The sequence below is a fragment of the Oncorhynchus clarkii genome, chromosome 24, assembly GCF_045791955.1.
Source record: "Oncorhynchus clarkii lewisi isolate Uvic-CL-2024 chromosome 24, UVic_Ocla_1.0, whole genome shotgun sequence".
Taxonomy (NCBI): Eukaryota; Metazoa; Chordata; class Actinopteri; order Salmoniformes; family Salmonidae; genus Oncorhynchus; species Oncorhynchus clarkii.
This window is the reverse complement of record NC_092170.1, coordinates 36823768-36849994: the sequence shown is the minus strand read 5'-3', so window position 1 is coordinate 36849994 and position 26227 is coordinate 36823768. Positions and strand designations below refer to the sequence as shown.

Here is a 26227-nt window from a genome sequence, read left to right as displayed (position 1 = left end):
TGTTACTTTACCCCACCAGTCATCTCTCCTGTTACTTTACCCCATCAAACTTCTCTCCTGTTACTTTACCCGACCAATCATCTCTCCTGTTACTTTACCCGACCAATCATCTCTCCTGTTACTTTACCCGACCAATCATCTCTCCTGTTACTTTACCCGACCAATCATCTCTCCTGTTACTTTACCCGACCAATCATCTCTCCTGTTACTTTACCCCACCAATCATCTCTCCTGTTACTTTACCCGACCAATCATCTCTCCTGTTACTTTACCCGACCAATCATCTCTCCTGTTACTTTACCCCACCAATCATCTCTCCTGTTACTTTACCCCACCAATCATCTCTCCTGTTACTTTACCCGACCAATCATCTCTCCTGTTACTTTACCCGACCAATCATCTCTCCTGTTACTTTACCCCACCAAACACACAGAACCATGTCACCCATTACTTTATCCCACCAAACACACAGAAACATGTCACCCATTACTTCACCCCACCAAACACACAGAGACATAACATCCTCAGATACACAAAGCAAGAAACATGTTCAATTGAAAGGACAAGAACAGATACCAAAGTACAAACAGATATAGCAGTGATCAGTGAAAAGGCCTGGCATTACATTCAGAAACAAATGATGGTTGTGAACTTTTCTTTACGCGACAAAATGTATTGTCTCGTTGAAAAGCAAAGGATAATTTTTAAGTTAGTCTTGATGGGTTGAGGGGTTCAGTCAAAGGTGTAGGGCTCCAAGGGCCTCTGGTCACAGTCCTGCTGCTTCTGACCCTCTGGGCTGCTCAGGCTGTGGTCAGAGTAGTAATTCTTCCACTCCAACATGTACGACATCCAACGATGGAAGTGATTCCTCCACTGCTGTTCTAACTCATCTACGCTCACTGACAGAGAGACAGAGGGAGAAGGAGGGAAGGGCGAATGAGAGAGAGACAGAGGGAGAAGGAGGGAAGGGCGAAGGAGAGAGAGACAGAGGGAGAAGGAGAGAAGAGCAATAGAGAGAGAGACAGAGAGGTGAGCATGACTTAGATTGCCTGAGAAGGGGCTGTAAAGTTAAGTGTTTCCAACATTCAAACACTTTCCAACTCAGCATAACTGAAAATCTCAGAATCCGAGTGAGAAATGAGACTTGACATTCAGCTCATCCTCAAAATCAAACTTCCCTTCAGATATCTACTCCTACGATCCCTCTATACTTTAATTATAGCTGATCCCATGTGATTCTACTGCCATGAGAACAGACTGATCCCATGTGATTCTACTGCCATGAGAACAGACTGATCCCATGTGATTCTACTGCCATGAGAACAGACTGATCCCATGTGATTCTACTGCCATGAGAACAGACTGATCCCATGTGATTGTACTGGCATTAGAACAGACTGATCCCATGTGATTCTAGTGGCATTAGAACAGACTGAACCCATGTGATTCTACTGCCATGAGAACAGACTGAACCCATGTGATTCTACTGCCATGAGAACAGACTGATCCCATGTGATTCTACTGCCTTGAGAACAGACTGATCCCATGTAATTCTACTGCCTTGAGAACAGACTGATCCATGTGTTTCTACTGCCTTGAGAACAGACTGATCCCATGTCATTCTACTGCCTTGAGAACAGACTGATCCCATGTGATTCTACTGCCATGAGAAAAGACTGGTCCCATGTGATTCTACTGCCATGAGAACAGACTGGTCCCATGTGATTCTACTGCCATGAGAACAGACTGGTCCCATGTGGTTATAATGCCATGAGAACAGACTGATCCCGTGTGATTCTACTACCATGAGAACAGACTGGTCCCATGTGATTCTACTGCCTTGAGAACAGACTGATCCCATGTGACTCTATTGCCTTGAGAACAGACTGATCCCATGTGATTCTACTGCCTTGAGAACAGACTGGTCCCATACTGAGCATGTGTTGTATTCCTTAAAATCACCCCAACATATATGCTACCAGTCAAAAGTTTGCACACAACTACTCATTCAGCGTTTTTTCTTTTTTTTTACTATTTTCTATGTTGTAGAATTAGCTCCAGATGAGGATCTGTTAAAAAAGGAGGAACTCATTTGAGCATGTTTTATTATGTTTATAACTATATAAGTGGCCTATCAGTAGTGATTAACGTGTTATGGGTTAGATGGAGTGAGCTATGTGAAAATGTATTGACGGCCGGAGGCAAAGTACATAGGGGGCCTGTCTCTATAATAGAGCTATTACCACAGATTGTGAACTATTGCCCTATAACAGTGTTTTATAGCTTCACTGTTTTATATCATAATATTTGTCTCTCTCTATGTTTTGCATCATGATATTCACTTGAGTATGAATGGGTCGCTTATTCTCAAATAGCTCTTTGTGTATGAGTCCGGATAATTAACAATAGACTGAGGCAAGGTGCAAGGACGTATACTCCCTACTGATAAGAAGACCAGGAAATGTGTGGAGGAGTACCAAAGGCCCTGGACTCAGGTGATAACACCACCTACTTAGCCACAGAGATACATTGTACAGTTGAAGTCGGAAGTTTACATACACCTTAGCCAAATACACAAGTAAAACTCCGTTTTTTTTTATTTCTTTCATCACATTCCCAGTGAGACAGAAGTTTACATACACCTTAGCCAAATACACAAGTAAAACTCAGTTTTTCACAATTCCTGACACAATTCATGATCAGTTATCAGTAAAAGGAAGGTGAATAATAGTGTGCATAGTGTGATTATAGGTCAAAGGCCTTACGTCTCAGCGGTTTAAAACATATAAATTAACAGAGAATATTAATCATGTTTAGCCTTTTCGTGTATAAGTCATTTCAAAGTGTATATAATGTTGAACAGGAATTACTATTAAAAAAGGAGGGACTGTTATGGTTCTAGTTTGAAATATACTTATTCATGTTACCATACTAGAACTTATGGATTGCTTTACACGTATATAAGGAATCTACACTTGAAGTTGGAAGTTTACATACACCTTAGCCAAATCAATTCATTAAACACAGTTTTTTCACAATTCCTGACATTTAGTCCAAGTAAAAATTAATTGTCTTAGGTCAGTTAGGATCACCGCTTTATTTTAAGAATGTGAAATGTCAGAATAATAGCAGAGATAATTATTTATTTAAGCTTTAATTTCTTTCATCACATTCCCAGTGGGACAGACGTTTACATACACTCAATTAGTATTTGGTTGCATTGCCTTTTAATTGTTTAATATGGGTCAAACGTTTCAGGGAGCCTTCCACAAGCTTCCTTGATACGGTGATACAGTGAATTTTAAGTGAAATAATCTGTCTGTAAACAATTGTTGGAAAAATTACTTGCGTCATGAACAAAGTAGATGTCCTAACTGACTTGCCAAAACTATAGTTTGTTAACAAGAAATGTGTGGAGTGGTTGAAAAGCGAGTTTTAATGACTCCAACCTAAGTGTATGTAAACTTCCGACTTCAACTGTAGATGTTGGGGTCAATGGAGGGTGGATAAGAACTAGGTGTATGGAAAGTACAGAAAGTTAACATTCTGTCAAAACATGTTATTTTTATATCTCATGGCTCGTATGGATGGGGGCATAGGGCAACAGTCTGGTTGACTCCGCTTGGTAGGAGGGTATACACATATATACTTGTGTAAATACGTCTTTGTCTTTGCAGCTGTATGACCCAGAGGGTAAATAAACATGGTTTGAGCTTTTTATCGTTGTCCGTGAGTTTTACTCTCTTCGTTCAGAACCTAACACATGGAAACAGACTGATCTTTGTGATTCTACTGCCATGGGAACAGACTGATCCTTGTGACTGTACTGTGTGACGGCCCTGAATTTGTCTGAACCGTCTCAGTGGTTCTCCTTCCAATAGTGCGCTTCCCCTTTAATTCCCAATTAAATAGCCTGCATCAGCTGCGCAAAAGTGGGGTTGTGATGGAGACGTGAATGAGGATGTGTTCAACCCTCAGTTCCAAAGTGTCTTTACTCCGTTTGTTTTGTTGTATTTAAAAGTGTGCTTTGTAGCCTTGTCTCAAGTTTAACCAGGATCAGATCCACTCATTGCTTCCTTTGGACTGCACATCTCAGTTGGTCTCCGCTGGTTCTTCATGGCCTTTCTCCTCTGTTGGCGGATTCGATTGTCTGACGGACCGACTAACATCTTTTTTGCATACGGTATTTCATTTGTTTTAGTGTGATGTGTACCGTGATTATTTATGTGGTTTTTAGTTGAAGACGTATTGATATTTGATAATATTCATGGTTGTGTGGTAAAAGACTTTGATATTTTGATTGTATGATTGAGACTGGGTTTACATGACACTTTTATGAACGGACAAACATTGCGTGACTTAGGTCACTTGAGTTCCCCGAACTCCTTTACCGGGCTGGACTCTTTTCGGCACGAGGTACAGGACTTTTCTGGAGGAACCAGAGCTCATTGTTTTTTACTATGTGTTTGTGATCATTTATGGTGCTAATACAACCCACACAGTTTTTTCCAATGTTTCAAGGGTTTATGAAAAGTGTATGTACATCCTGACTTTTACTTGAGTCCTTTGTATTGGTGTAGACTTGACGGACCAGACAGGACTCATTCCCTCACAAACCAAAAGGAGAAATCAATATTAACTCTGGTAGGCACCACCTACCTGTCACACCTAGAAACAATAACCTCAAGTCAAAACTGTTACAACTGCCATGGAAACAGACTGATCCGTGTGATTCTAGTGGTTCTAATTAAAGAACAACTAGAATCTTGTTAAAGAACACTTACCATGTCACGTTACCAGACCTAAAGAACACTCATCACCTAGCAACCTAGAGAGAGAAAGAGTGAGAGGGAGACCGAGAGCAAGCGAGAGCGAGAGTTGGGAGAATGTTTTTTTTTTATTAGTAAAGGGACAGCTAATGAGGAAAGTTCATGATTAGGAATCGACTCCATACACATTATTCCAATAAAATGTATTAATGCCAAAATTGTGTTTTTGCCTTTGACCTTTGCAAAAATATTTGCTTCTTGCTTTTCTCAATATGCGGTCATTTCCAAAGTTCTTTATCATTCACATTGTTCTGTTCCACTTTGTTCATGCTTTGCTATATCTTTTGAATGCAATGCCCATCCCCAACTGATAGACTTAGGACAAAGGCAACCTTCACAACTAATAGACTTAGGACAAAGCCAACCTTCACAACTAATAGACTTAGGACTAAGCCAACCTTCACAACTAATAGACTTAGGACAAAGCCAACCTTCACAACTAATAGACTTAGGACAAAGCCAACCTTCACAACTAATAGATTTAGGACAAAGCCAACCTTCACAACTAATAGATTTAGGACAAAGCCAACCTTCACAACTAACAGACTTAGGACAAAGCCAACCGTAAATAACACTGCAAATGACAATGGCAACAACATTGTGTTGGCATCAACCACCTCTGAACATCAGGAGGTGTGTGTGTGTGTGTGTGTGTGTGTGTGTGTGTGTGTGTGTGTGTGTGTGTGTGTGTGTGTGTGTGTGTGTGTGTGTGTGTGTTTGTGTGTGTGTCTGCAACCAATTATGACAGAGAAAAAGTTTTTTGTGCCATTCTGTGCAACGAAGCATAACAAATGGTGGAATCTGTGCACAGGAATCAGACTAGATCTCAGCGTCAAAATCAATCACGCTTTCCCAAATCACAAAGGCGGGGTCTCCAATGTCCTGCTCCAATCAAATACACACACACACACACACACACACACACACACACACACACACACACCAGACAGGAGTCCTCAACCTTGTAAAAGGGATCTATACATATCTTTGTATCTCAATGTGTGTTTGTGTGTTTGTCAGCTTTGTGCTGTGCAGAGGCAAACCACAAAACACACACACACACACACACACACACACACACACACACACACGCCAAAACACTGTTAATTAAGCTATCAGCTTTTATCTCTCAGGATGAAAGAAAACCTAACCAACTAAAAGTAAATGGTATTTTGCATTGAACTCACCAAACAAACACACATTTAGAAAACTCTGCCTCACTCCAAATGCCTTCCATTTAGAAAACAACCTCATATCTACACAATACTGTAGTCTTTCAAAAAGCCTAAACAATAAAATAAGGCAAGTGAATCTAAAAGGCTTCCTAAATAAAACAATTCCGATGAGTTATCTTTGACTAAGTAGTTTAAAAACAAAATGATCTTGACCTGAAAATTCCCTCATGGGTTGCACCTCATACACATGCACACCCACATCATGAGTTTAAAACCGGGGAGGCCACGGATTATGTTTGTATAGTGAGCCCGATGTGTGTGTCTAATACATGAAGTGCAGTGGAGAGAGAGTGTTATTCACCCTCCACAGTTGGAGCTCTCTGAAATGGAGACTGAACCGACTCGCACTCAGGCCTCCAGCATTTTTGGAGAGGAGGGGGAGCTGGAGCCTGGGCCAACCCAGCCATGGTGCACCTCCACAGGCTAGTTAGGGCACCAGAGGCACCTGGAGGGACCTGATGCAGCATCACTCAATCCTTGGACCGCTATGTGCAAGGTTGATGTGCAATAGAATAAATAATATTTTTGAGGTGCGGCCTGACACGGCCGTCACACTTGCGCAAGTTTGTGCCTGTTTGTGTTCTCACCAGTGACGTCCTGCAGTTTGGGGAGGAAGTTGTTCCAGAACTGGCATTGATGAGCTGCAAGCCTCTTTTTTGTGTGTGGAGGGGATGAGTTTAGGGTGATGTATTCCTGTTGGTCCACGGTGAAAAGTGGCCAATCCCCTTCCTCTATGCTTGGGTTCCTGCCAGGGAAAACACAACAACAAACCAATTAGGTATGTAAGTAAACCATGAGAGTCATTTTACACTGACTTAAACCTTGTTTGACTTAAAATAATGATATGATCTTATATGCATGATCGCTTTGACTTCTCACTTGGTCCCAGCCTTCTCTATATAATATCTATATGAATTCTCACCAGTTCCTAGCCTTCTCTATATAATATCTATATGAATTCTCACAAGGTCCTAGCCCGGTCTATATGAGGTCTATCTCATATATGAGGTCTATCTCATTGGGGAAGCAGGTAGCCTAGTGGTTAGAGCGTTGGAATAGTAACCGGAAGGTCGCTAAGCTGACAAGGTAAAAAAACGTTGTTCTGCCCCTGAACAAGGCAGTTAACCCACTGTTCCCCTGAACAAGGCAGTTAACCCACTGTTCCCCTGAACAAGGCAGTTAACCTACTGTTCCCCTGAACAAGGCAGTTAACCTACTGTTCCCCTGAACAAGGCAGTTAACCCACTGTTCCTAGGCTGTCATTGTAAATAAGAATTTGTTCTTAATTAACTGACTTGCCTAGTTAAATAAAGGTAAAATAAATCTCACCCGGTCCTAGCCATGTTGGCCCAGTACTTCATCATCCTCCTGCTCATGACCACTTCCTCCTCCAGGTATCCCAGGGTTCTGTTCAGCGGCATTCCAAAGACAAACTCAATCTCATAGCCATGCATCACGCCCATCCATGCTGGCCAGGGATTGGTGGAGGAGTGGTGATCGAACAGGAAGAGGCGGGCCTTACCCCCATGTTCTGTGTACCTGGGGGCAGGTATGGTAATGATTGGTGAACTGAGCAGAAGGGGCCAGATACTAACTACATATCTCAACATTGCATGTAAGTATTTGTGCAAACATTAGAGCTGGTCTCTCCAACCATGTTCCTAGAGAGTTCACTTTTTTGGAATGGGGGCAGCATTCGGAATTTTGGATGAAAGCGTGCCCAAAGTAAACTGCCTGCTACTCAGGTCTACAAGCTAGGATATGCATATAATTGGTGGATTTGAATAGAAAATACTCTAAAGTTTCAAAAAGTGTTAAAATAATGCCTGTGAGTATAACGGAATTTATATGGCACCTGAGGCACCTGAGGAAAATCCATCAAGGAAGTGCTATTATTTTGAAATGGCTGTTTTCCATTGAATGCCTATACAACGACTTATGATCCATTGAATGCCTATACAACGACTTATGATGCAGTTCATGATTCCTATGGCTTCCACTCCATGTGGCCAGTCTTTAGGCATTGTTTCAGGCTTTTATTCTGAAAAATGAGGGAGAAACACCACTTTCAATGAGAGGACAGTGGAAATTTCCAGACCTGACTCCTACGCATGACCGGGAGCGCACCTTTCTTGTTTTTCCTTTTCTATTGACGAAGCTATTGTCCAGTTGAAATATGATTGATTATTTATGACAAAAACAACCTGAGGATTAATCATCGTTTGACATGTTTCTACAAACGTATGGTACTTTTTAGATTTTTCGTCTGCCTGCTGTGACCGCGATTTGTTCCAATGGATTACTGAACAAAACGCACCAACAAAACGGAGGTTTTTGGACATAAAGAGGGACTTTATTGAACAAAATTAACATTTATTGTGTAACATGGAGTCTTAGGAGTGCAACCATATGAAGATCATCAAAGGTAAGTGATGCATTTTATCGCTATTTCTGACTTTTGTTACTCCTCTACTTGGCTGGTTACTGTTTGTAATGATTTGTCTGCTGGGCGCTGTTCTCATATAATCGCATGGTTTGCTTTCGCCGTGAAGCCTTTTCGAAATCTGACACAGCAGTTGGATTAATAACAAGAAGTTTAACTTCTTTGCGTACCCATCCCGTTAGCGAGATAATTTTCGTCAACATCCGCTGAATTGCAGAGCGCCAAATTCAAGCAGTATTTTGATGTTTGGATGAAAAACGTACCCAAATGAAACTGCCTATTTCTCAGGCCCAGAATCTAGAATATGCATATAATTGTCAGATTAGGATAGAAAACTTTTCAAAACTGTCAAAATATTGTCTGTGGGTATAACAGAACTGATATTGCAGGCGAATCCCCGAGGAAAATCCAACAAGTGCCTAAGAGAAACAAATCTCCCTGTTCCATTGCATGCCTTCCCTCCATTTAAAGGGATATCAACCCGATTCCTTTCCCTATGGCTTCCACATGGTGTGAACAGTCTTTAGACATAGTTTCAGGCTTTTATTCTGAAAAATGAGCGAGAACCATCACATCGCGTCAGTGGATGGCTGGGTGCCAGCAGAGGTTTGCATGCGCAACAGTTTGGAGCAGACATTTTTATCTCTCTCCTATTGAAAAAGCTATGGTCTGGTTGAAATATTCTCAATTATTTATTGTAAAAACAACATGAGGATTGATTATAAAAAACGATTGACATGTTTCTACGAACTTTACGGATACTATTTGGAATTTTCGTCTGCCCGTCATGACCTACACGAGCCTGTGGATATCTGAACAAAACGCGCCAACCAAATGGAGGTATTTTGGATATAAAATAATCTTTATGGAACAAAAGGAACCTTCATTATGTAATTGCGAGTCTCGTGAGTGCAAACATCTGAAGATCATCAAAGGTAAGCGATTCATTTTATTGCTTTTCTGACTTTCGTGACCAATCTACTTTGCTGCTAGCTGTTTGTAATGTTTTGTCTGCTGAGAGAGATGTCCTAACATAAACGCTTGGATAATTTTTGCTGTAAAGCTTTTTTGAAATCTGACATGCCAGGTGGATTTACAACAAGCTAAACTGTGTTTTGCTATATTGCACTTGTGATTTCATGAAAATGTATTATTTTTAGTAATTTAATTTGAATTTGGCGCTCTGCAATTCAGCGGATGTTGACGAAAATTATCCGGCTAACGGGATGGGTGCGCAAAGAAGTTAACATCCTGTACGTTTCATGCGAACCCTAATCTAATGCACTTGATTCTAATAATTACCTGGTTGATGAACTGAAGCAGGTTAGTTACAACTGGGGTTGGATTAAAAACGTACAAGTGGGTAGCTCTCAAGGAACATGATTGAACAGCCCTGCATTAGAGCTCTGTGGAACTCTTTAATATGTTTTCCTTACCTCTGGGCAAACTCCAGCACAGGGCAGTTAAAATCATGGTCTCCCAACATTCGCCCAAGCAAATCACGATTCTTCATCCCACTATTCTCATCCGTCCAATCAGTGTACTGGAAGATGGCTGTCTCCCTCGTGACATCACTGAATCCCGGCAACACTAGGTCCACCCCTTTCAGGAAGTTCTCCCTGCTGATCAGGCTCTGGCTAGTGATGTCATATCCTGGCGCCCCGTAAACCAGGAAGTAGGTCCCCTCATCTTGGTTCAAACCAATCAGCACCTCTGTCTTCAGGAAGTGTCCCGTCCGGAGCAGAACCTAAAGGACGAGATAAAGAGACATTATGACATTATGCCATTGGAAATATATACGGGATTCAACTGCTTGTTTTTTCAGTGCCTTTGGGCCCAAAACAAGCAACCATAAATTCATACACACCTCTGGCATGTCTGGTAGGAAGTTTTGGTCGACAGAGGGGGTGAATGGTAATGCTAGGATTGTGGGGAAGGAGAGGACGTTGTACTGCTGCTTGATGATATCCTCTGGATGGGCTCTCTGTAGACACTGCTCCAGGACAGCCAGAGGTGCCAGGGGACAACCCAGCAGCCTACCCAGGGACAGGGACCTGTTCCAGGCCTGCTGTTGAGTCATGACAGCCCATGGAGTGTTAGGGGAACCACTCTGTAGTATTGCCCTGTTGAACAGACCATGGCTGCCAGGGGAGAGGAGATGGAGACCCACAGACGCAGAGCCAGCACTTTCCCCAAACAACGTCACCTGACAACAACATAAAAACAGAAAATAACTAAACATGGTAAAACAAAGAATAACAACAGCAAAAAGAGTAAAATGAAAAAAGCTGAGCAACCTTTGAAGGGTCTCCGCCGAAGGCAGCAATGTTATTGGCTACCCAGTACAGAGCCAAGCGCTGGTCCAGCATTCCAGCGTTACCACGGACACCCTCGCTCTCAGGAAGAGACAGGAAACCCAATGGACCGAGCCTGTGTCCAATCAAAACAAACATTATTATCGGTGTATTTTTAAAACATGAAAACATGAAGCTCAAATAGGTTCTTTAGTTTAATTATATTGTGCCAGATCAACCTGTAGTTCATAGACACCACCACGACGCCTTCTGATTGGCTAAGGAATTGTCCGTCATACAGGTCTAGGGAGGCGGTGCCTGTAGTGAACCCGCCTCCGTATATCCACACCATGACAGGAGCTAATGAGGAAACAGGGGAGGAGCTCTTGGAACGTTTAGGGTGTGTCTTAAACAAAGGGGGAGGAGTCCATATGTTGAGGTAGAGACAGTCTTCACTCATCTTGGTGTTGGGGTTCCACATCTCAGCTCCACGGAACCCTGGGAGCAAGGAAGTCAGAGTCAAGTACTTGTAGTTAATAATGACTTAATTACAAAACAACATTGGTTATGTTTATGTTGTAATGCACATTTTTAATTGTCGATGTGGGTAAATCACTTTGCGCTAAGTGAAGAGGAATTGTGCATTCCTTGAAGTAGCATACTCTACTACATAGTGTGATGCCTGTGGACCAATTTTACATGGAGTCACGAACTTGGATGTGGGATTGTGAATGGGGAGAGCATCAGTGAAGGTATGCGAAGGAGACACCTGTCCAAACAAAGATGACATGGACCCACCCTGACCAGACCTACACTGATGACTGCCTGGGGGAACACACCACATTCACGAATCTAAACACGACAACACACTGAATTTCAGTAAGTCAATTTACAACCCAATAAATTTCAGCAAGTCAATTTAAATTAATTTGTAGTGAAAGTAAAAGTAGTGACAAGGATCCTAAATCCCAGAGAGTGGACATGGCAGGGCTAGTGAGAGCCCTGCATACGATAAATGTCTATGTAGCCTGAGAGCTACGGGTAGTGAAAATAGGCATAAGATAAATGTCTATATAGCCTGAGAGCTACGGGTAGTGAAAATAGGCATAAGATAAATGTCTATATAGCCTGAGAGCTACGGGTAGTGAAAATAGAGAAGTGAAAGTTGAATAGTGAACAGTGGGGTGTTGAACATGTATGAGAGAATAAGGGTGAATGACTAACCTTTTTGACAGGAGGAATAGTGGATCCTGTGGATTGCTATCTCTTAGGATGTAAATTATAAGATGAATAACCAATAAAATGTGTGTGAAGCAAACAGTGAATATCCTATGTAGATTGATTAAACTGGAGTTATCAAAGGTCGTAATTCTATTTTTATTTGTTATTTTTATTTAACATGTTTTTTGGGGGGATGCATTAATCATGATGTGAGTAGTGTCCAAAGGGGGAATTACTAGTCCCCTAGGGCACTTTGGTAAATATGCAAATTGATTTTCCTCACTGTAAAAACGGAAAAAATGTATGTTGGTAATAGTTGACAGTTACTTCATTTACCAGTCCCCTGGGGCCCGTTGGTAAAAATTCTAATTGATTTTCCTCACATGCCTGCCTGTAAAAAGGAAAAAGATATGTTGGTAATGGTTGACATGATGGATTGAAGTTTTACCCGCCTAGAGTGATGGATGTGTATTGCTGTTGTTATTTTGTTTTGTTTTCATTGTTTTGTTTAATTTTCTTTGTTTTTGTCTTGCGTCAAAAACAAATCTCAATACCAAATCTGTCTGCTGGATGGTTGGTATTTAGCCCTCTAACTCCCTGACCCTTTAACTCTGCGGTGAGGTCGCCAATATGATAAGGGAGTATAAATACATTTGCAAAAATGGTTTAAATGGTGTGTTGTTATTCTTTTTGACATTTGTCTTAGAAATCTGTATTATAATTTGTCTGTGTTTCTTAAATCAGAAATGCCCTACACTAAACGTTATTCTGTTCTGTCCTCTCTCAAGGTTATGGCGAAGGTGTCCACAGATGGTATCTAGATGCATGGAAGGGATAATTCAGCTGGGAACAGTGTGAACTTCACCCCCTCTGACCGCCTGAAGTAATGGATAAAAATGTGTTCACTATGGCCCTGTGTTTCACCACTTCTACTGTGAGACCTGAGTCCAAACCAGCAACCTGTACACATCATCAAGTTGAAGCTATCAACTGCCTTTTCTCAAAAGCCTTTTCTCTCAGGAGTGCGACATGAGTCGTTGTGGAGTGAGCATGGAGAGAGATCTCTCACAAACTTCTCTCATGCTGCTGGTGTACTGGTAGGAGGATGGACAAGACATAATGGGACCGTAAAGGACAAAGGCGGCTCAGGTGAGAGATTTGTGTGCTTGGGAAAATGGGACATTATGAAGGGCCATCCACTTTGAACATTGATGCCATTGGGAAGGCGAACTGTAAAGCTGTCTGAAGAAGAAAAAGTGAATGAAGAATGAGTACCGTGAGGGAGTGGCAAACTGTACCCTTAATTTATTTAGGCTTGTCTAAAATTGTTTATTTGGTGTATCAGGTTGATTGTGGGGGTATGCACCCTGTGAGGTTTACAGTAATTTAGACTAAGAGTGCGTTGAGTACCAATCTGTCATTAGCACAAATGGTGGCCGTGATGAGAAAATGTAATGCTAGAAATATAAGATGAATATACTGTATATCAATATAAATGCACACTCTGCCAGTATCGGTGTGTGCTTAGTTGAGGGTCTTATATTGTTGTGATAGAACCAACGTGAAGCACTAAGGACTGTCATTCTAAATTTGGGTTGGATAATTTATCAACAGGTCAAATTATGATCCGGAAAGTCGAGAAGGAGAGACAGAGAGCTGCCCCTAAACTGTGAGTAGACCACAACGTGAGGGGAGGGTACACTGCTCATCCTGCAGGTGGCTTCTGAAACAAATTCAATATTTGTTCAAATCCAGTGAGTCTAGGTAGGGTTCCTCCCAGGGAAACCTTATCTTTTCGTGTATTCCGATAGGGAGGTTATCAGAAATCCCACTGGATTGTAGCTTGGGCTATCCATTATTGGGATGTTGAGAGTAGGGGCTTTGTGGTCCTTGCCCAATCTCATTACCATTCTTATCAAGATTGGTGTGAAACTGTGTACTCTATTTTCCCTGTGAAAGTCAATAGGGTTTCTAGGTCGTGTGAAACATGTAGGTGATCATGTGAGGGCTCCCAAGTGGCACAGCAGTTTAACGTGTGTCACTACAGACCCTGGTTTGGTCCCGGGCTGTATCACAACTAGTCGTGATCGGGAGTCCCATAGGGCGGAGCACAATTGGCCCAGCGTCGTCCAGGATAGGGGAGGGTTTGGCAGTCATTGTAAAAATAAATATTAGTTCTTAATTTAACTGACTTGCCTAGTTAAATAAAAGTAAAAAAATATATATTGTAAATGTATATACAGTTGAAGTTGGAAGATTAAATACACCTTAGCCAAAAACATTTAAACTCAATTCCTGACATTTAATTCCAGTAAAAATTCCCTGTCATTTGGTCAGTTAGGATCACCACTTTATTTGAAGGATGTGAAATGTCAGAATAATGATTTATTTCAGCCTTTATTTCTTTCATCACATTCCTAGTGGGTCAGAAGTTTACATACACTCAATTAGTATTTGGTAGCATTGCCTTTAAATTGTTTAAGCCATATTGCCACAACTCTGGAAGTATGCTTGAGGTCAATGTCCATTTGGAAGTCCTATTTGCGACCAAGCTTTAACCTCCTGACTGATGTCTTGAGATGTTGCTTCAATATATCCACATAATTTTCCGTCCTAATGATGCCATCTATTTTGTGAAGTGCACCAGTCCCTCCTGCAGCAAAACATCCCCACAACATGATGCTGCCACCCCCGTGCTTCATGGTTGGGATGGTGTTCCTCGGCTTGCAAGCCTCCCCCTTTTTCCTCCAAACACAACGATGGTCATTATGGCCAAACAGTTCTATTTTTGTTTCAACAGACCAGAGGACGTTTCTCCAAAAAGTACGATCTTTGTCCCGACGTGCAGTTGCAAACCGTAGTCTGGCTTTATTTTGGAGGTTTTCAGGTTATGTCGACATAGGATGCGTTCTACTGTCGATATAGATCATTTTGTACCTGTTTTCTTCCAGAATCTTCACAAGATCCTTTGCTGTTGTTCTGCGATTGATTTGCACTTTTCGTGTTTGGAAATTGCCCCCAAGGATGAACCAGACTTGTGGAAGTCTACATTTTTATTCTGAGGTTTTGGCTGATTTCTAATGATTTTCCCATGATGTTAAGCAACGAGGCACTAACTTTGAAGGTAGTCCTTGAAATACATCCACAGGTACACTTCCATTTGACACAAATGATGTCAATTAACCTATCAGAAGCATCCAAAACCATGGCATCATTTGTTGAATTTTCCAAGCTGTTTAAAGGCACAGTCAACATTGTGTATGTACATTTCTGACCCACTGGAATTGTGATGCGGTGAATTATAAGTTAAATAGTCTGTCTGTAAACAATTGTTGAAAAGATGACTTGTGTCATGCACAAAGCAGATGTCCTAACCTACTTGCCAAACTATAGTTTGTTAACAAGAAATTTGTGGAGGGGTTGAAAAACGAGTTTTAATGAATCCAACCTATGTGTATGTAAACTTCGGACTTCAACTGTATATATTCTAGATGAGGGACTGTTGGAATCGGACTGATTGAATTGAGCACGTTTTAGTATGTTCATAACTATTTAAGTGGCTTAGCTGAAGTAATTAATGTATTATGGGTTAGATGGAATGTGTTATGTGCAAATTGTCTGCACCCTGGAGACTTTGTGGTGGAAAAGACTACAGAAGGAAGAGCTGGAAGGATTGGAGAGGATCATACCAGGTTTTGCTGGTTTTGCTGACCACCTCGGTTGTGGTGAAAGTAGCAGAGAGAGACACCTGAATCCACGGGTCCCACTGTGCGAGAGTTCCAACCCCAGACGGGGAAGATGGCCCCAGGACTGCGTTGCACCGGTTTCTGTCTGTCTGTGTCTGTGTGTCTTAGCAGCAATGACTCTCAGCTTCTCTATTGGTCAGGTGCCAGAAGAACACACTCCACAAACCAATGATGGTGAATTGAGAAAAGACTCTGCCTGGGCAAGAGAGCCTAGTGATGGAAAAAGGTTGCAGGAAAAACTACACATTAGAGAATTGTCTTGTTATTTGTTCGTCTTTTTTTTACTGATACAAAACTGTCTTGTGTGACTTAGTCATAAGTCTTGGCGTACAGATAGGAGCCGTTTGGGTGCAACTGCAGCATGTGACATCCTGTTCTCACAATCTGCAGGAACTTAGCTGTGTGGAAACTTGCAGGAAAGAACAGATCACCTTTTGCACTATGTTCCGCCCCTGTTTCCACACATCTGCTAACTGCCACGTAAAAAAAAGAGGTTGTAGTTTTTCATGAAAACTGAGAGCCAAACCTCTTCGTTGGACTCCAGCGATTGTTAGCTGCTCCATTTTTGCAGATCTTATAATAAAGTTGTTGTTTGAAGAATCTGTAGTCTCTCTTCTCTTTATGGTTTGAATTTCCATGACAAGGTCTTGAGCCAAAGGGACCGACGCCGGCCCGGAGTAGTGGCCCAGAAGTAGATGGTCATCGTAGAAGAAGGTCCCGAGCCTAAGGAACCGATGCAGACGTGGAGTATAGGCCCAGAAGTTAGAAGCAGCAGAGGAGGGCATTGAAGGACCCCCCCCCCCCATCCCAACTACAGCCAAATTTCTTTCTGAGTAGAGCCAACTTGGTGGCTAAAGCAACAGTTGGTGAAAGGTCATGTTGGGTCTGTGGGTTTGCTCCTCAAGGGGTAAACAAGGGAGTTTCATGTATGGGGTCACACTGGGAGTGAATCACACCCTAAGTGTGATGTCATTCCTGCCCTTTATCATCTATCCCCAAAAGAGACCAGACGACATGACATTTTAAAGCCCCCAAACTCTGTGATGTTTTTCATGTCCTGGTAATAGTAGTAATCTCCCTATCCCTACTGTGGGTTTTCTTGTGGCCACCTGGTGTATTATAGGTAAAGGATGTGTGGGACAAACTGCCTGACTGTCCATAGTCTCCTCGTTTGGAGGGTGGATCATGTGTCTAGCCACTGTTTTAGTCACTGTACTGACTCTGTTTCTTGTTCTCATGCTAAAATGTTGCTGCAATATGTGTTTAAAACTGGTAACGAATCCAAGACCAAATGTAATGTTAAATGTTGCCATGACCCAGGGCCAGAATGCAAGTTGTGAAGGATTAGCTGAGCTACACTTTTCTGCTAAAGACAGTGATGTCTGACCTTTACCCAGCGCCCAGTTGGGCTCCAACCCCTCACCCTTCAGCTCTGGGAGAAGAATCCCTTCTTTAAATGATTGTATCTAATCATTAGCATAAACTGGCAAGTTAGAACTGTATATGATTTGCGAGGGGTTGGAGGTTTTAAACTCCGTCTCACAACCGATGACACAAGGAGGAATTGGTGGACTACGGGATATTATGCCTTTAGAAAGCTTGCTACATTTAAAATGTATTAAATAATTGTTCATGGATTTAAAAACAAGGGAGAAGTATAATGGTACTTTTTAATTGTATGTGTCCACATAGTATGTGACTAACCTTGTGAAACTGTGTGAAACTGCCTTATTATTACGTCCTGTTATTCACTCTGAGCTCAGAAAAAAATCATCTTGGTTTGACTTTGACTCAGATCCTTATTTTATAATATCCACGACAACATGCATAGTAATAATTTTATATTAAAGTGATTATGGCCGTAGCCAGATTATGCAATAGTCATGTAAACACGTTACTCTAGTTATCTTAAATCGGCATAAGGTCCAAAGGTAATCGTTTTGATATCAAATCCCTACCAGGAAATAATGTATCCTGGGGTTGGAGGCAGGAGTTGGGGTAGCGTGTGGCGTGTAGTACCCCTGTCCACCCGTCTGCAGGCTGAGGAGGGCGAAAACGCAGTTCCCCAACGGGGGGGTTCCCATAGGGAATTCCCAGGAATGCCCTGACATATCCACCACCTGGCACGGGAAGCCGAGTGCCCCGGACTCTGCCACGGTCCGTGGCGACAATGACGTCATCGATGAGGTCATCAACCTGAGTCGTTGTGGCCGGGAGAATGTGGAACAGCAGGAGTGACAGGGTGATGTGTGTGTGAGTGGTCACCATGGTAACACGTTCAGGTCTGGAGAGGTGAAAACAGACAGAAGGATGTGGAGGTCAACAGAAATATACACAGTCACAATGGAAATACACAGTCACAACGGAAATACACACAGTCACAACGGAAATACGCACAGTCACAACAGAAATATACACAGTCACAACGGAAATACACACAGTCACAATGGAAATATACACAGTCACAACGGAAATACACACAGTCACAACAGAAATATACACAGTCACAACGGAAATACACACAGTCACAACAGAAATATACACAGTCACAACGGAAATACACACAGTCACAATGGAAATATACACAGTCACAACGGAAATACACACAGTCACAACGGAAATACACACAGTCACAACAGAAATATACACAGTCACACAAACACACAAACACACACTGTCACTCAGTAATAACAGGAGATGATTAATATAGTTGCATATCCATTAGATTGTTGAAGCATTCAAGATTTTCCAAAGATAGTCAACGGCTTCAACAAGCACTGAACAACTAGGGCAGAGGGAGTGGAGAGAGAAGGAGGGAGTGAGGGAGGGAGGCCAACAGCTATTAATGACACCATGAATTCAGCTGATATCAAGATAAGAGTGTGTGAGGGCGTGCACAGTGAGAGGGGGGGACGATCAAATATGTTCCTCTGACTCATTCAACACTAGACAGCCGTGCACACACACCCACCACATTTGCCTTTCTCTTCTCTTACCACAGATTACTCAGCTGAAAGGGCGAAACATATTAATGTCTAAAATTAGAGAGGGTGATTGCTTGTTGTGATAGTGGATAAATCCTGGATTAATCAGGTCTATACTGACCAGACAGATTCTTACAGAAGTCTAACATGACCTTAGAGGCTGAATGAATAGAACTGGCAGGCAGGATATCTATACCACATCTACCTCTCCTCATGGACTTTAAATAAAACACAACCTAGATGGCTGCTGTATCTGTGGAAATAGCTTACCTGTGCAGTTGAAATACACTATACATACACAAAAGTATGTGGACACCCCTTCAAATGAGTGGATTTGGCTATTTCAGCCACACAAGTTGCTGACAGGTGTATAAAATCAAGTTCACAGATATGCAATCTCCGTTGACAAACATTGGCAGTAGAATGGCCTTTACTGAAAAGCCCAGTGACTTTCAACGTGGCACCGTCATAGGATGCCACCTTTCCAACAAGTCAGTTTGTCAAATTTCTGCCCTGTTAGAGCTTCAACTGTAGGTGCTTTTATTGTGAAGTGGAAACATCTAGGAGCAACAACGGCTCAGCCACGAAGTGGTAGGACACACAAGCTCACAGAACAGGACCGCAGAGTGCTGAAGTGCGTAGTGCATGAATTGATCTGTCCTTGGTTGCAACACTCACTACCGAGTTCCAAACTGCCTCTGGAAGCAAGGTCAGCACAATATCTCTTTGTCGGGAGCTTCATGAAACGGGTTTCCATGGCCGAGCAGCTGCACACAAGCCTGAGATCATCATGCGCAATGTCAAGCGTCGGCTGGAGTGGTGTAAAGCTTGCCGCCATTGGACTCTGGAGCAGTGGAAAGCGTTCTCTGGAGTGATGAATCATGCTTCACCATCTGCCAGTCAGACGGACAAATATGTGTTTGGTGGATGCAAGGAGAACGGTACCTTCCCCAATGCATAGAGCCAACTGTAAAGTTTGGTGGATGAGGAATAATGATTGTGGACAGTTTTTCATGGTCCGGGCTGGGATCTTTAGTTCCAGTGAAGGGAAATGTTAACGCTACAGCATACAATGACATTCTAGACAATTCTGTCAAACACACTAGTATTCAACCACTTTCCCTTGTCTAAAGAAAGACAAAACACTTCTGACGGTGTCTGGTGAAAGAATGGGTTGCAACAACAGTCAATCATAGCTAACGCATGAGACCAAATATCACCATTACCAAGTAGCACACAGAGAAATAGACATATGCAAGCAGACAGGCACGCTCACATAGGCTGCACACACTCACGCACACACACATAGCTCTGAGGTTAGAGTGTTGGGACAGTAACCAAAAGGTCACTGGTTTGAATACCGGAGCCGACAAGGTGAGAAATCTGTCGCAGTGCCCTTGAGCAAAGCACTTAACCCTAATTGGCCTGCTGGTGCCTCGGTGGGAGTTGGAATATGAAATAAACACTTCCATTACACACATGTGTGTAACAGGCAAATATAAGAAACCCCCAAATTATAATTTTCACTCACGCACACACAAAGACACACATACACACACACACACACGCACACAAACAGTCTATGTAACAAGCTAGCTAGCTAAATGTCAGACACACCCCAGGGGTATTCTGCCACATTGTTACAGTGAATAATGACATTTGAAGAACCTATCTGTGCTGTGGTTTGAGGAGAAAGATACAACAGAAGAAATGGTGGGCGGAGATTCTCCCTCGTGCTGCTGTGCCCCACTGACACCTCCACTGGTTGAACGGAAGACAACCTCACAAGAGGTTACAACAACAGGCAGAAAACGGTGGTAAGAATTCTGTTGTTGAGAAAGTGTTTGGTCAGTCCCTCTTTTAACTATTTTAAAAATGAACAAGAGGTCCTTGGGGTGTTTGAGAGGGATGGGGATCGGATTTAAAGCAAACAAAAGCTCCCTGTCAAGCCATTCGTTGTGTCACAATAAAAAAACACACCGTTTGTTAGTCTCCTTCCCTATGAACTTCACTCTTCTATGCCTCTTATAATAATAATTCACTTGAAGCATATTAACACAATTAAAAGCATCTGTGTGCTGCATGCATACATCTTATTCATTAGAAGCACCTTCTCATCTGGCAAGTTGACAAAACATTTAATCCTATGCAGCAAGGTTCTGTAGCAGGACAGAGTACTTGTGGATTGAAAGGGACACTTGGCCAATTGAACAGTACAAGAGACAAACAGCATAGGTTACTTAAAAACCACACAATGAAGGCTACACGGCACAAACCAACACTCACCCTCTCTGATTTCTTCTCTCTTCAGTGATCCTGCTGAGAGATATTTGAGGCGGTAGTGGTGTATATCGTGGCCAATGGTTTTCCAATGTAAAACAGTAACGGCAGAAAAGTGAAAATGGTCAGTCTTTCGTTTTTGCTGGGGTTTTTCAAAAACGAAAAATGACTGGATTTTTGTTATCTCATTTTTTTTCAGGAAACAGAATAACAAATTGAGTTTATTAAAATATTTTAAAATAAAGAAATTGTTGATTTTTGTTATTATTATTATTTTTTTTGCATATTAAAAGCAACAACTTTAAATTTTGATTGTCACAAGTCGGTGAGGTTAAATGTGACATGTCTTTCAATGTCCAAATGCACAGCAAACTTATTTTTGTTCATCAACTATTTATGAATTAATCTGTTATTAATTCACCTACTGCTATATTAATGGATCGCTTGCTACGTGCTATCAACGTTAGTAAGAGTTTGTTTGTGTGCGTGTGTGCGTGTGCGTGTGTGCGCGCGCGTGCGTGCGCACGTGTGTGTGTGTATGTGTGTGTGTGTGTGTGTGTGTGTGTGTGTGTGTGTGTGTGTGTGTGTGTGTGTGTGTGTGTGTGTGTGTGTGTAGGGGCTGCCAAGATGCAGTGGTGTGTATGACGACTCTGTATGTGGTCAGAGGGAGCTGGAGTGCAGACAGAAAATGGTGAGAGTAGAAGTGGTTTAATTTTTGGGGGGTGAAGAGGACGGTGGGCATTGGTTAAGTTTTCTGTCATCTTCACTTGTTTTGCGGAGGAAAGACATTTGCGTACCGGGGAGAAAATGCAATTACAAAACAAAAAAATGATGTGCACAAATATCCACATGACATCAGTTTGACCTGTTGTAAGGAAATAGTAGGCTGTGAACACAACCCAATATGTTTCTGATAAGATTTCAGTTCAGATTGTGTTATGAGGATGAAATATTATCAGCTTCAAATCAAATTGTATTTCTCACAAGCTTTGTGAAGAACGGGTGAAAGGTTTACTTTACATGCCCTTCCCAACAATGCAGATAAAAAAACTAGATAATTAGCAGAAAGAATTATACAGTCAAATAAATAGACAAATAATAACACAAGTAATACTTGGAAAAATAATAGAACAAGGAATAAACACACAATGATTAAAGATGGCTATATACACTGAGTATACAAATCATTAAGGACACCTGCTCTTTCTATGACATAGACTGACCAGGTGACTCCAAGTGAAAGCTATGACCCCCCCCCCCCCCCCCCCCCCCCGTGGGAATGTTGAGCTAATAAAGGCTAATGAGATTAGCATGAGGTTGTAAGTAAAAATACAATTTCTCAGGACATAGACATATCTGATATGGGCAGGAAGCATACATTCATATTAATCTAACTGCACTGTTTAATTTACAGTAGCTATTACAGTGAAATAATACCATGCTATTGTAAACAAATTCTGCACATTTGGGCAGTTTTGATACAACATCTTGAACAGAAATCTAAACGTTAATTCTAAAACTTTGCACATACACTGCTGTCATCTGGTGACCAAAATCTAAATTGTGCCTATCCTGGAATAGACATTATCCTGTTCGGGATAGGGGGCAGTATTTTCACATTCGGATGAAAAGCGTGCCCAGAGTAAACTGCCTGCTACTCAGGCCCAGATGCTAATATATGCATATTATTAGTAGTATTAGATAGAAAAGACTCTGAAGTTTCTAAAGCTGTTTGAATGATGTCTGTGAGTATAACAGAACTCATATGGCAGGCAAAAACCTGAGAAGAATCCAACCACGAAGTGGGAAATCTGAGGTTTGTAGTTTTTCAACTCATTGCCTATCGAAATTACAGTGTCTATGGGTTATTGCACTTCCTAAGGCTTTCACTAGATGTCAACAGTCTTTAGAACCTTGCTTGATGCTTCTACTGTGAAGGAGGGGGAATGGGAGCTGAATGAGTCAGAGGTCTGCCAGAGTGGCATGAGCTGATCACGCGCTCTCACGTGAGAGTTATCTTGCATTCCATTGCATTTCTACAAACAAAGGCATTCTCCAGTTGGAACATTATTGAAGATTTATGATAAAAACATCCTAAAGATTTATTCTATACTTGTTGTTCTATACATTTTCTACGAACTGTAATATGACTTTTCGTCTGAACTTTCGCCTGGACTTGCCCGCGCATCGTGAGTTTGGATTGTGTACTAAACGCGCAAACAAAAAGGAGGTATTTAGACATAAATGATGGACTTTATCGAACAAATCAAACCTTTATTGTGGAACTGGGATTCCTGGGAGTGCATTCTGATGAAGATCATCAAAGGTAAGTGAATATTTATAATGCTATATCTGACTTCTGTTGACTCCACAACATGGCAGATATTTGTTTGGCTTGTTTTGATGTCTGAGCGCTGTACTCAGATAATTGCATTGTGTGCTCTTTCCATAAAGTATTTTTGAAATCTGACACAGCGGTTGCATTAAGGAGAAGTATATCTATAATTCTGTGCATAATACTTGTATCTCTTATCAAAGTTTATTATGAGTATTTCTGTAAATTGATGTGGCTCTGAAAATTTGACGGAAGTTTTCGAGGCATAACATTACTGACCATAAAGCTCCTATGTAAACTGAGAATTTTGGATATAAATATGAACTTTATCGAACAAAACATACATGTATTGAGTAACATGAAGTCCTATGAGTGTCATCTGATGAAGATCATCAAAGGTTAGTGATTCATTTTATCTCTATTTCTGCTTCTTGTGACTCCTCTCTTTGGCTGGAAAATGGCTGTATGTGTTTTCGTGACCAGGCTCTGACCTAACATAATCATATGGTGTGCTTTCGCTGTAAAGCCTTTTCGAAATCTACTAATTATATGCATATTTTGGGCCTGAGTAGCAGGCAGTTTACTTTGGGCACCATTTTATGCAAGCTACGCAATACTGCCCCCCAGTCCCAAAGAAGTTTTAGTTCTTGTGGACATTATAGGTTTTTCTATTTGCTATGTAAGGCCTGTAGGCCTCATTGGCCTCACACCTGAGCTCTCACAACTCGTTTTTGAGTTTAAAAAAAGCATAATGTATGTATTATATTGACTATAGCAAATACTCAAATGAAACATATTGTGCTATTTATCACAGACTACTTTGTGTCAAAGTTTAACGAGGACTCTCTCCTCCTCACCAGTGTCATGATCAAAGATATGATCAAGAGCCTCACATACAGTATATCGTTTTATCATTGTGCTTCCACAGAATGAATTTTGAGCAAGGCCTCAAAAAAATTGTATATACTAGAGATGCAAGAAAAGTTCTATATATTATTGAAACAATGTTGCGATTGTTTGTGAGAACGCCAACAGGTGTGGTTCCCGTGGGGAGCCAAGAAGGGGAGTGAGGTGTGTGTGTGTGTGCTCAAACACAAATGCGTGTTGGGGTCTGGGAGAGGAAGTGTGTCCATCTGATGAATGGGCATGTGCCTGAACTCAATTTTATACACTAATTGTAGTCTCACCTATTCATTTCTAATGACCGGTCATTTTTGACTGGGAAAACCACAGTTGTACGAACTTTCAATGAAACACCCACAATTTAATGGAAATCATCCAAATGTATTTAGTGTGTTCAGATGCCGTGTGTGGACAAAGTCATGGAACCTTATGACTATCAGATTTAATTAACTACATTTTCAGAGAGAAAACTTGTCAATCGGTCCAATTCGACCAGAACACAGCGGGAGGGTTACTTTCACATTTCCACAAACTTCAAAGGTTTTCCTTTCAAATGGTAACAAGAATATGCATATCCTTGCTTCAGGTCCTGAGCTACAGGCAGTTAGATTTGGGTATGCCATTTTAGGCGAAAATTGAAAAAAAAATAGTCCGATCCTCTTGCAGCATGCGGATGGATGTGTGTATCGTTTTATCAGAAGAACTTTACCAGTGACGTCCGAAGCTTCATTTGCTCACATGCTTTTTCAAACCAAGTTTTACAAAATGTGAGATCACACTCATTTCGCCATGGGCCCAGTGCTCTCTTTGATTCCAAACTGCTTTCCAACACTGACCTCTACTGGACACCATACTTATAAATATAGCTAGGATTTTGAACATGTTTTTTCAGCTGACCAGTAGTTTAGTTCAGGTAGAGTAGGGAACAATGGGACAATCAGGGACATGATGGTACGAGGTTGACTCCAGCTAAAGGAACACTATTTAGAATTTTTTTATTCATCTAAAGCGCCACTTTTCTTTTTGGTTGTATAATATATTTTTTTTAAATTTAGTATAGTACAAGCTTCTCTCTTAAGTGTCCTAAACAACGACATAGATTCAGTTTTGGAAAAATAGTAAACCCGAAGGCAAAAAAGGGCATCATGATGTATGATGCCAACCTAGAATGTCACAGAGTTTGGATGAAAACAATTTTTTTATTCTTTCTGATAATCACACGCTGCAATTTATCGGTGAACACCTGTCATCACTAATGTGCATTGTGAACCCGATAATGAAGCTCTGAGTAATTAACAGTTTTTTGACACAATTTGGTGAAAGCTTTCCCATCACTATTTAATAGCCATAGGTTGTATTATTATGTTTTATTATGTTTCTTAACAAGTTGAATCCAGTCAGTTACCTCTAGAACACCTAGGGGTCCCCAAGGAGAGTGTTGAGAATGACTGACTGATTTTGTTAACCAGTCTCAATAGAACCGTCACCCTTCCAAAGAACCCTTGAGGAATAGCAATACAAACGGTAGCATACTGGGCTGCCATTGTGAGTTCACCCATGAGTTTACCAGTGAAATTACCAGAGTTAGAGGTTCCAAGTCCATTCTAAACATTATATTTCTATGGTAAACTGGTTAGGGTGTCTCCTACCTCCCTTTCCTCTCCTCTCTCTCCTTGCTGTCTTCCCCTTTCTATCCACATTGACATGTCAGTAGTGGTGATTCATCACGCTGTGATGTGTCTTCCTGTCCCCAGCTCACTCCGGCCCCTTTACAGCTGATTGCAAGATGATGCGTGAAATGACTGCATTTCAAACTGCCTCATTTCACACTCATCTCTTTTAATGCCTTTATTTATTCATATTCACTGTGTATATTTATTCCCCCCTGAAAGGAGACGACAGACTATAACTTGGTCAGTCATAGCGTTTGGTGTGCATTGATGATACACAGCTTTAT

General features: G+C 41.5%; 1 protein-coding gene across 4 annotated transcripts in view; it reads right to left on the bottom strand.

Moving 5' to 3' along the window:
* The window catches only part of LOC139382444 (cholinesterase-like), a 22024-nt gene extending 908 nt beyond the window's left edge, over positions 1 to 21116 (bottom strand). The window contains exons 1-10 of one of the 4 annotated variants that reach the window (XR_011628642.1): positions 21039 to 21116; positions 17727 to 18052; positions 11041 to 11299; positions 10805 to 10937; positions 10375 to 10713; positions 9944 to 10254; positions 7394 to 7603; positions 6652 to 6809; positions 445 to 899; positions 1 to 376 (exon numbers count right to left, since the gene is read on the bottom strand). The exon at positions 1 to 376 is cut by the window's left edge and continues 352 nt beyond it. Coding sequence is in view for 3 of the 4 variants with exons in the window: in XM_071126497.1 (XP_070982598.1) it covers positions 733 to 899; positions 6652 to 6809; positions 7394 to 7603; positions 9944 to 10254; positions 10375 to 10713; positions 10805 to 10937; positions 11041 to 11299; positions 17727 to 18036 (1887 nt within the window). In the remaining variant the exon portion in view is untranslated. Of the gene's footprint in view, positions 900 to 4784; positions 4829 to 6480; positions 6550 to 6651; positions 6810 to 7393; positions 7604 to 9943; positions 10255 to 10374; positions 10714 to 10804; positions 10938 to 11040; positions 11300 to 17726; positions 18053 to 21038 lie in introns of those variants that run through there. The other 3 variants (XM_071126499.1, XM_071126497.1, XM_071126498.1) reach the window with 3 other exon arrangements.
* Between the last annotated feature and the right edge of the window lie 5111 nt (positions 21117 to 26227).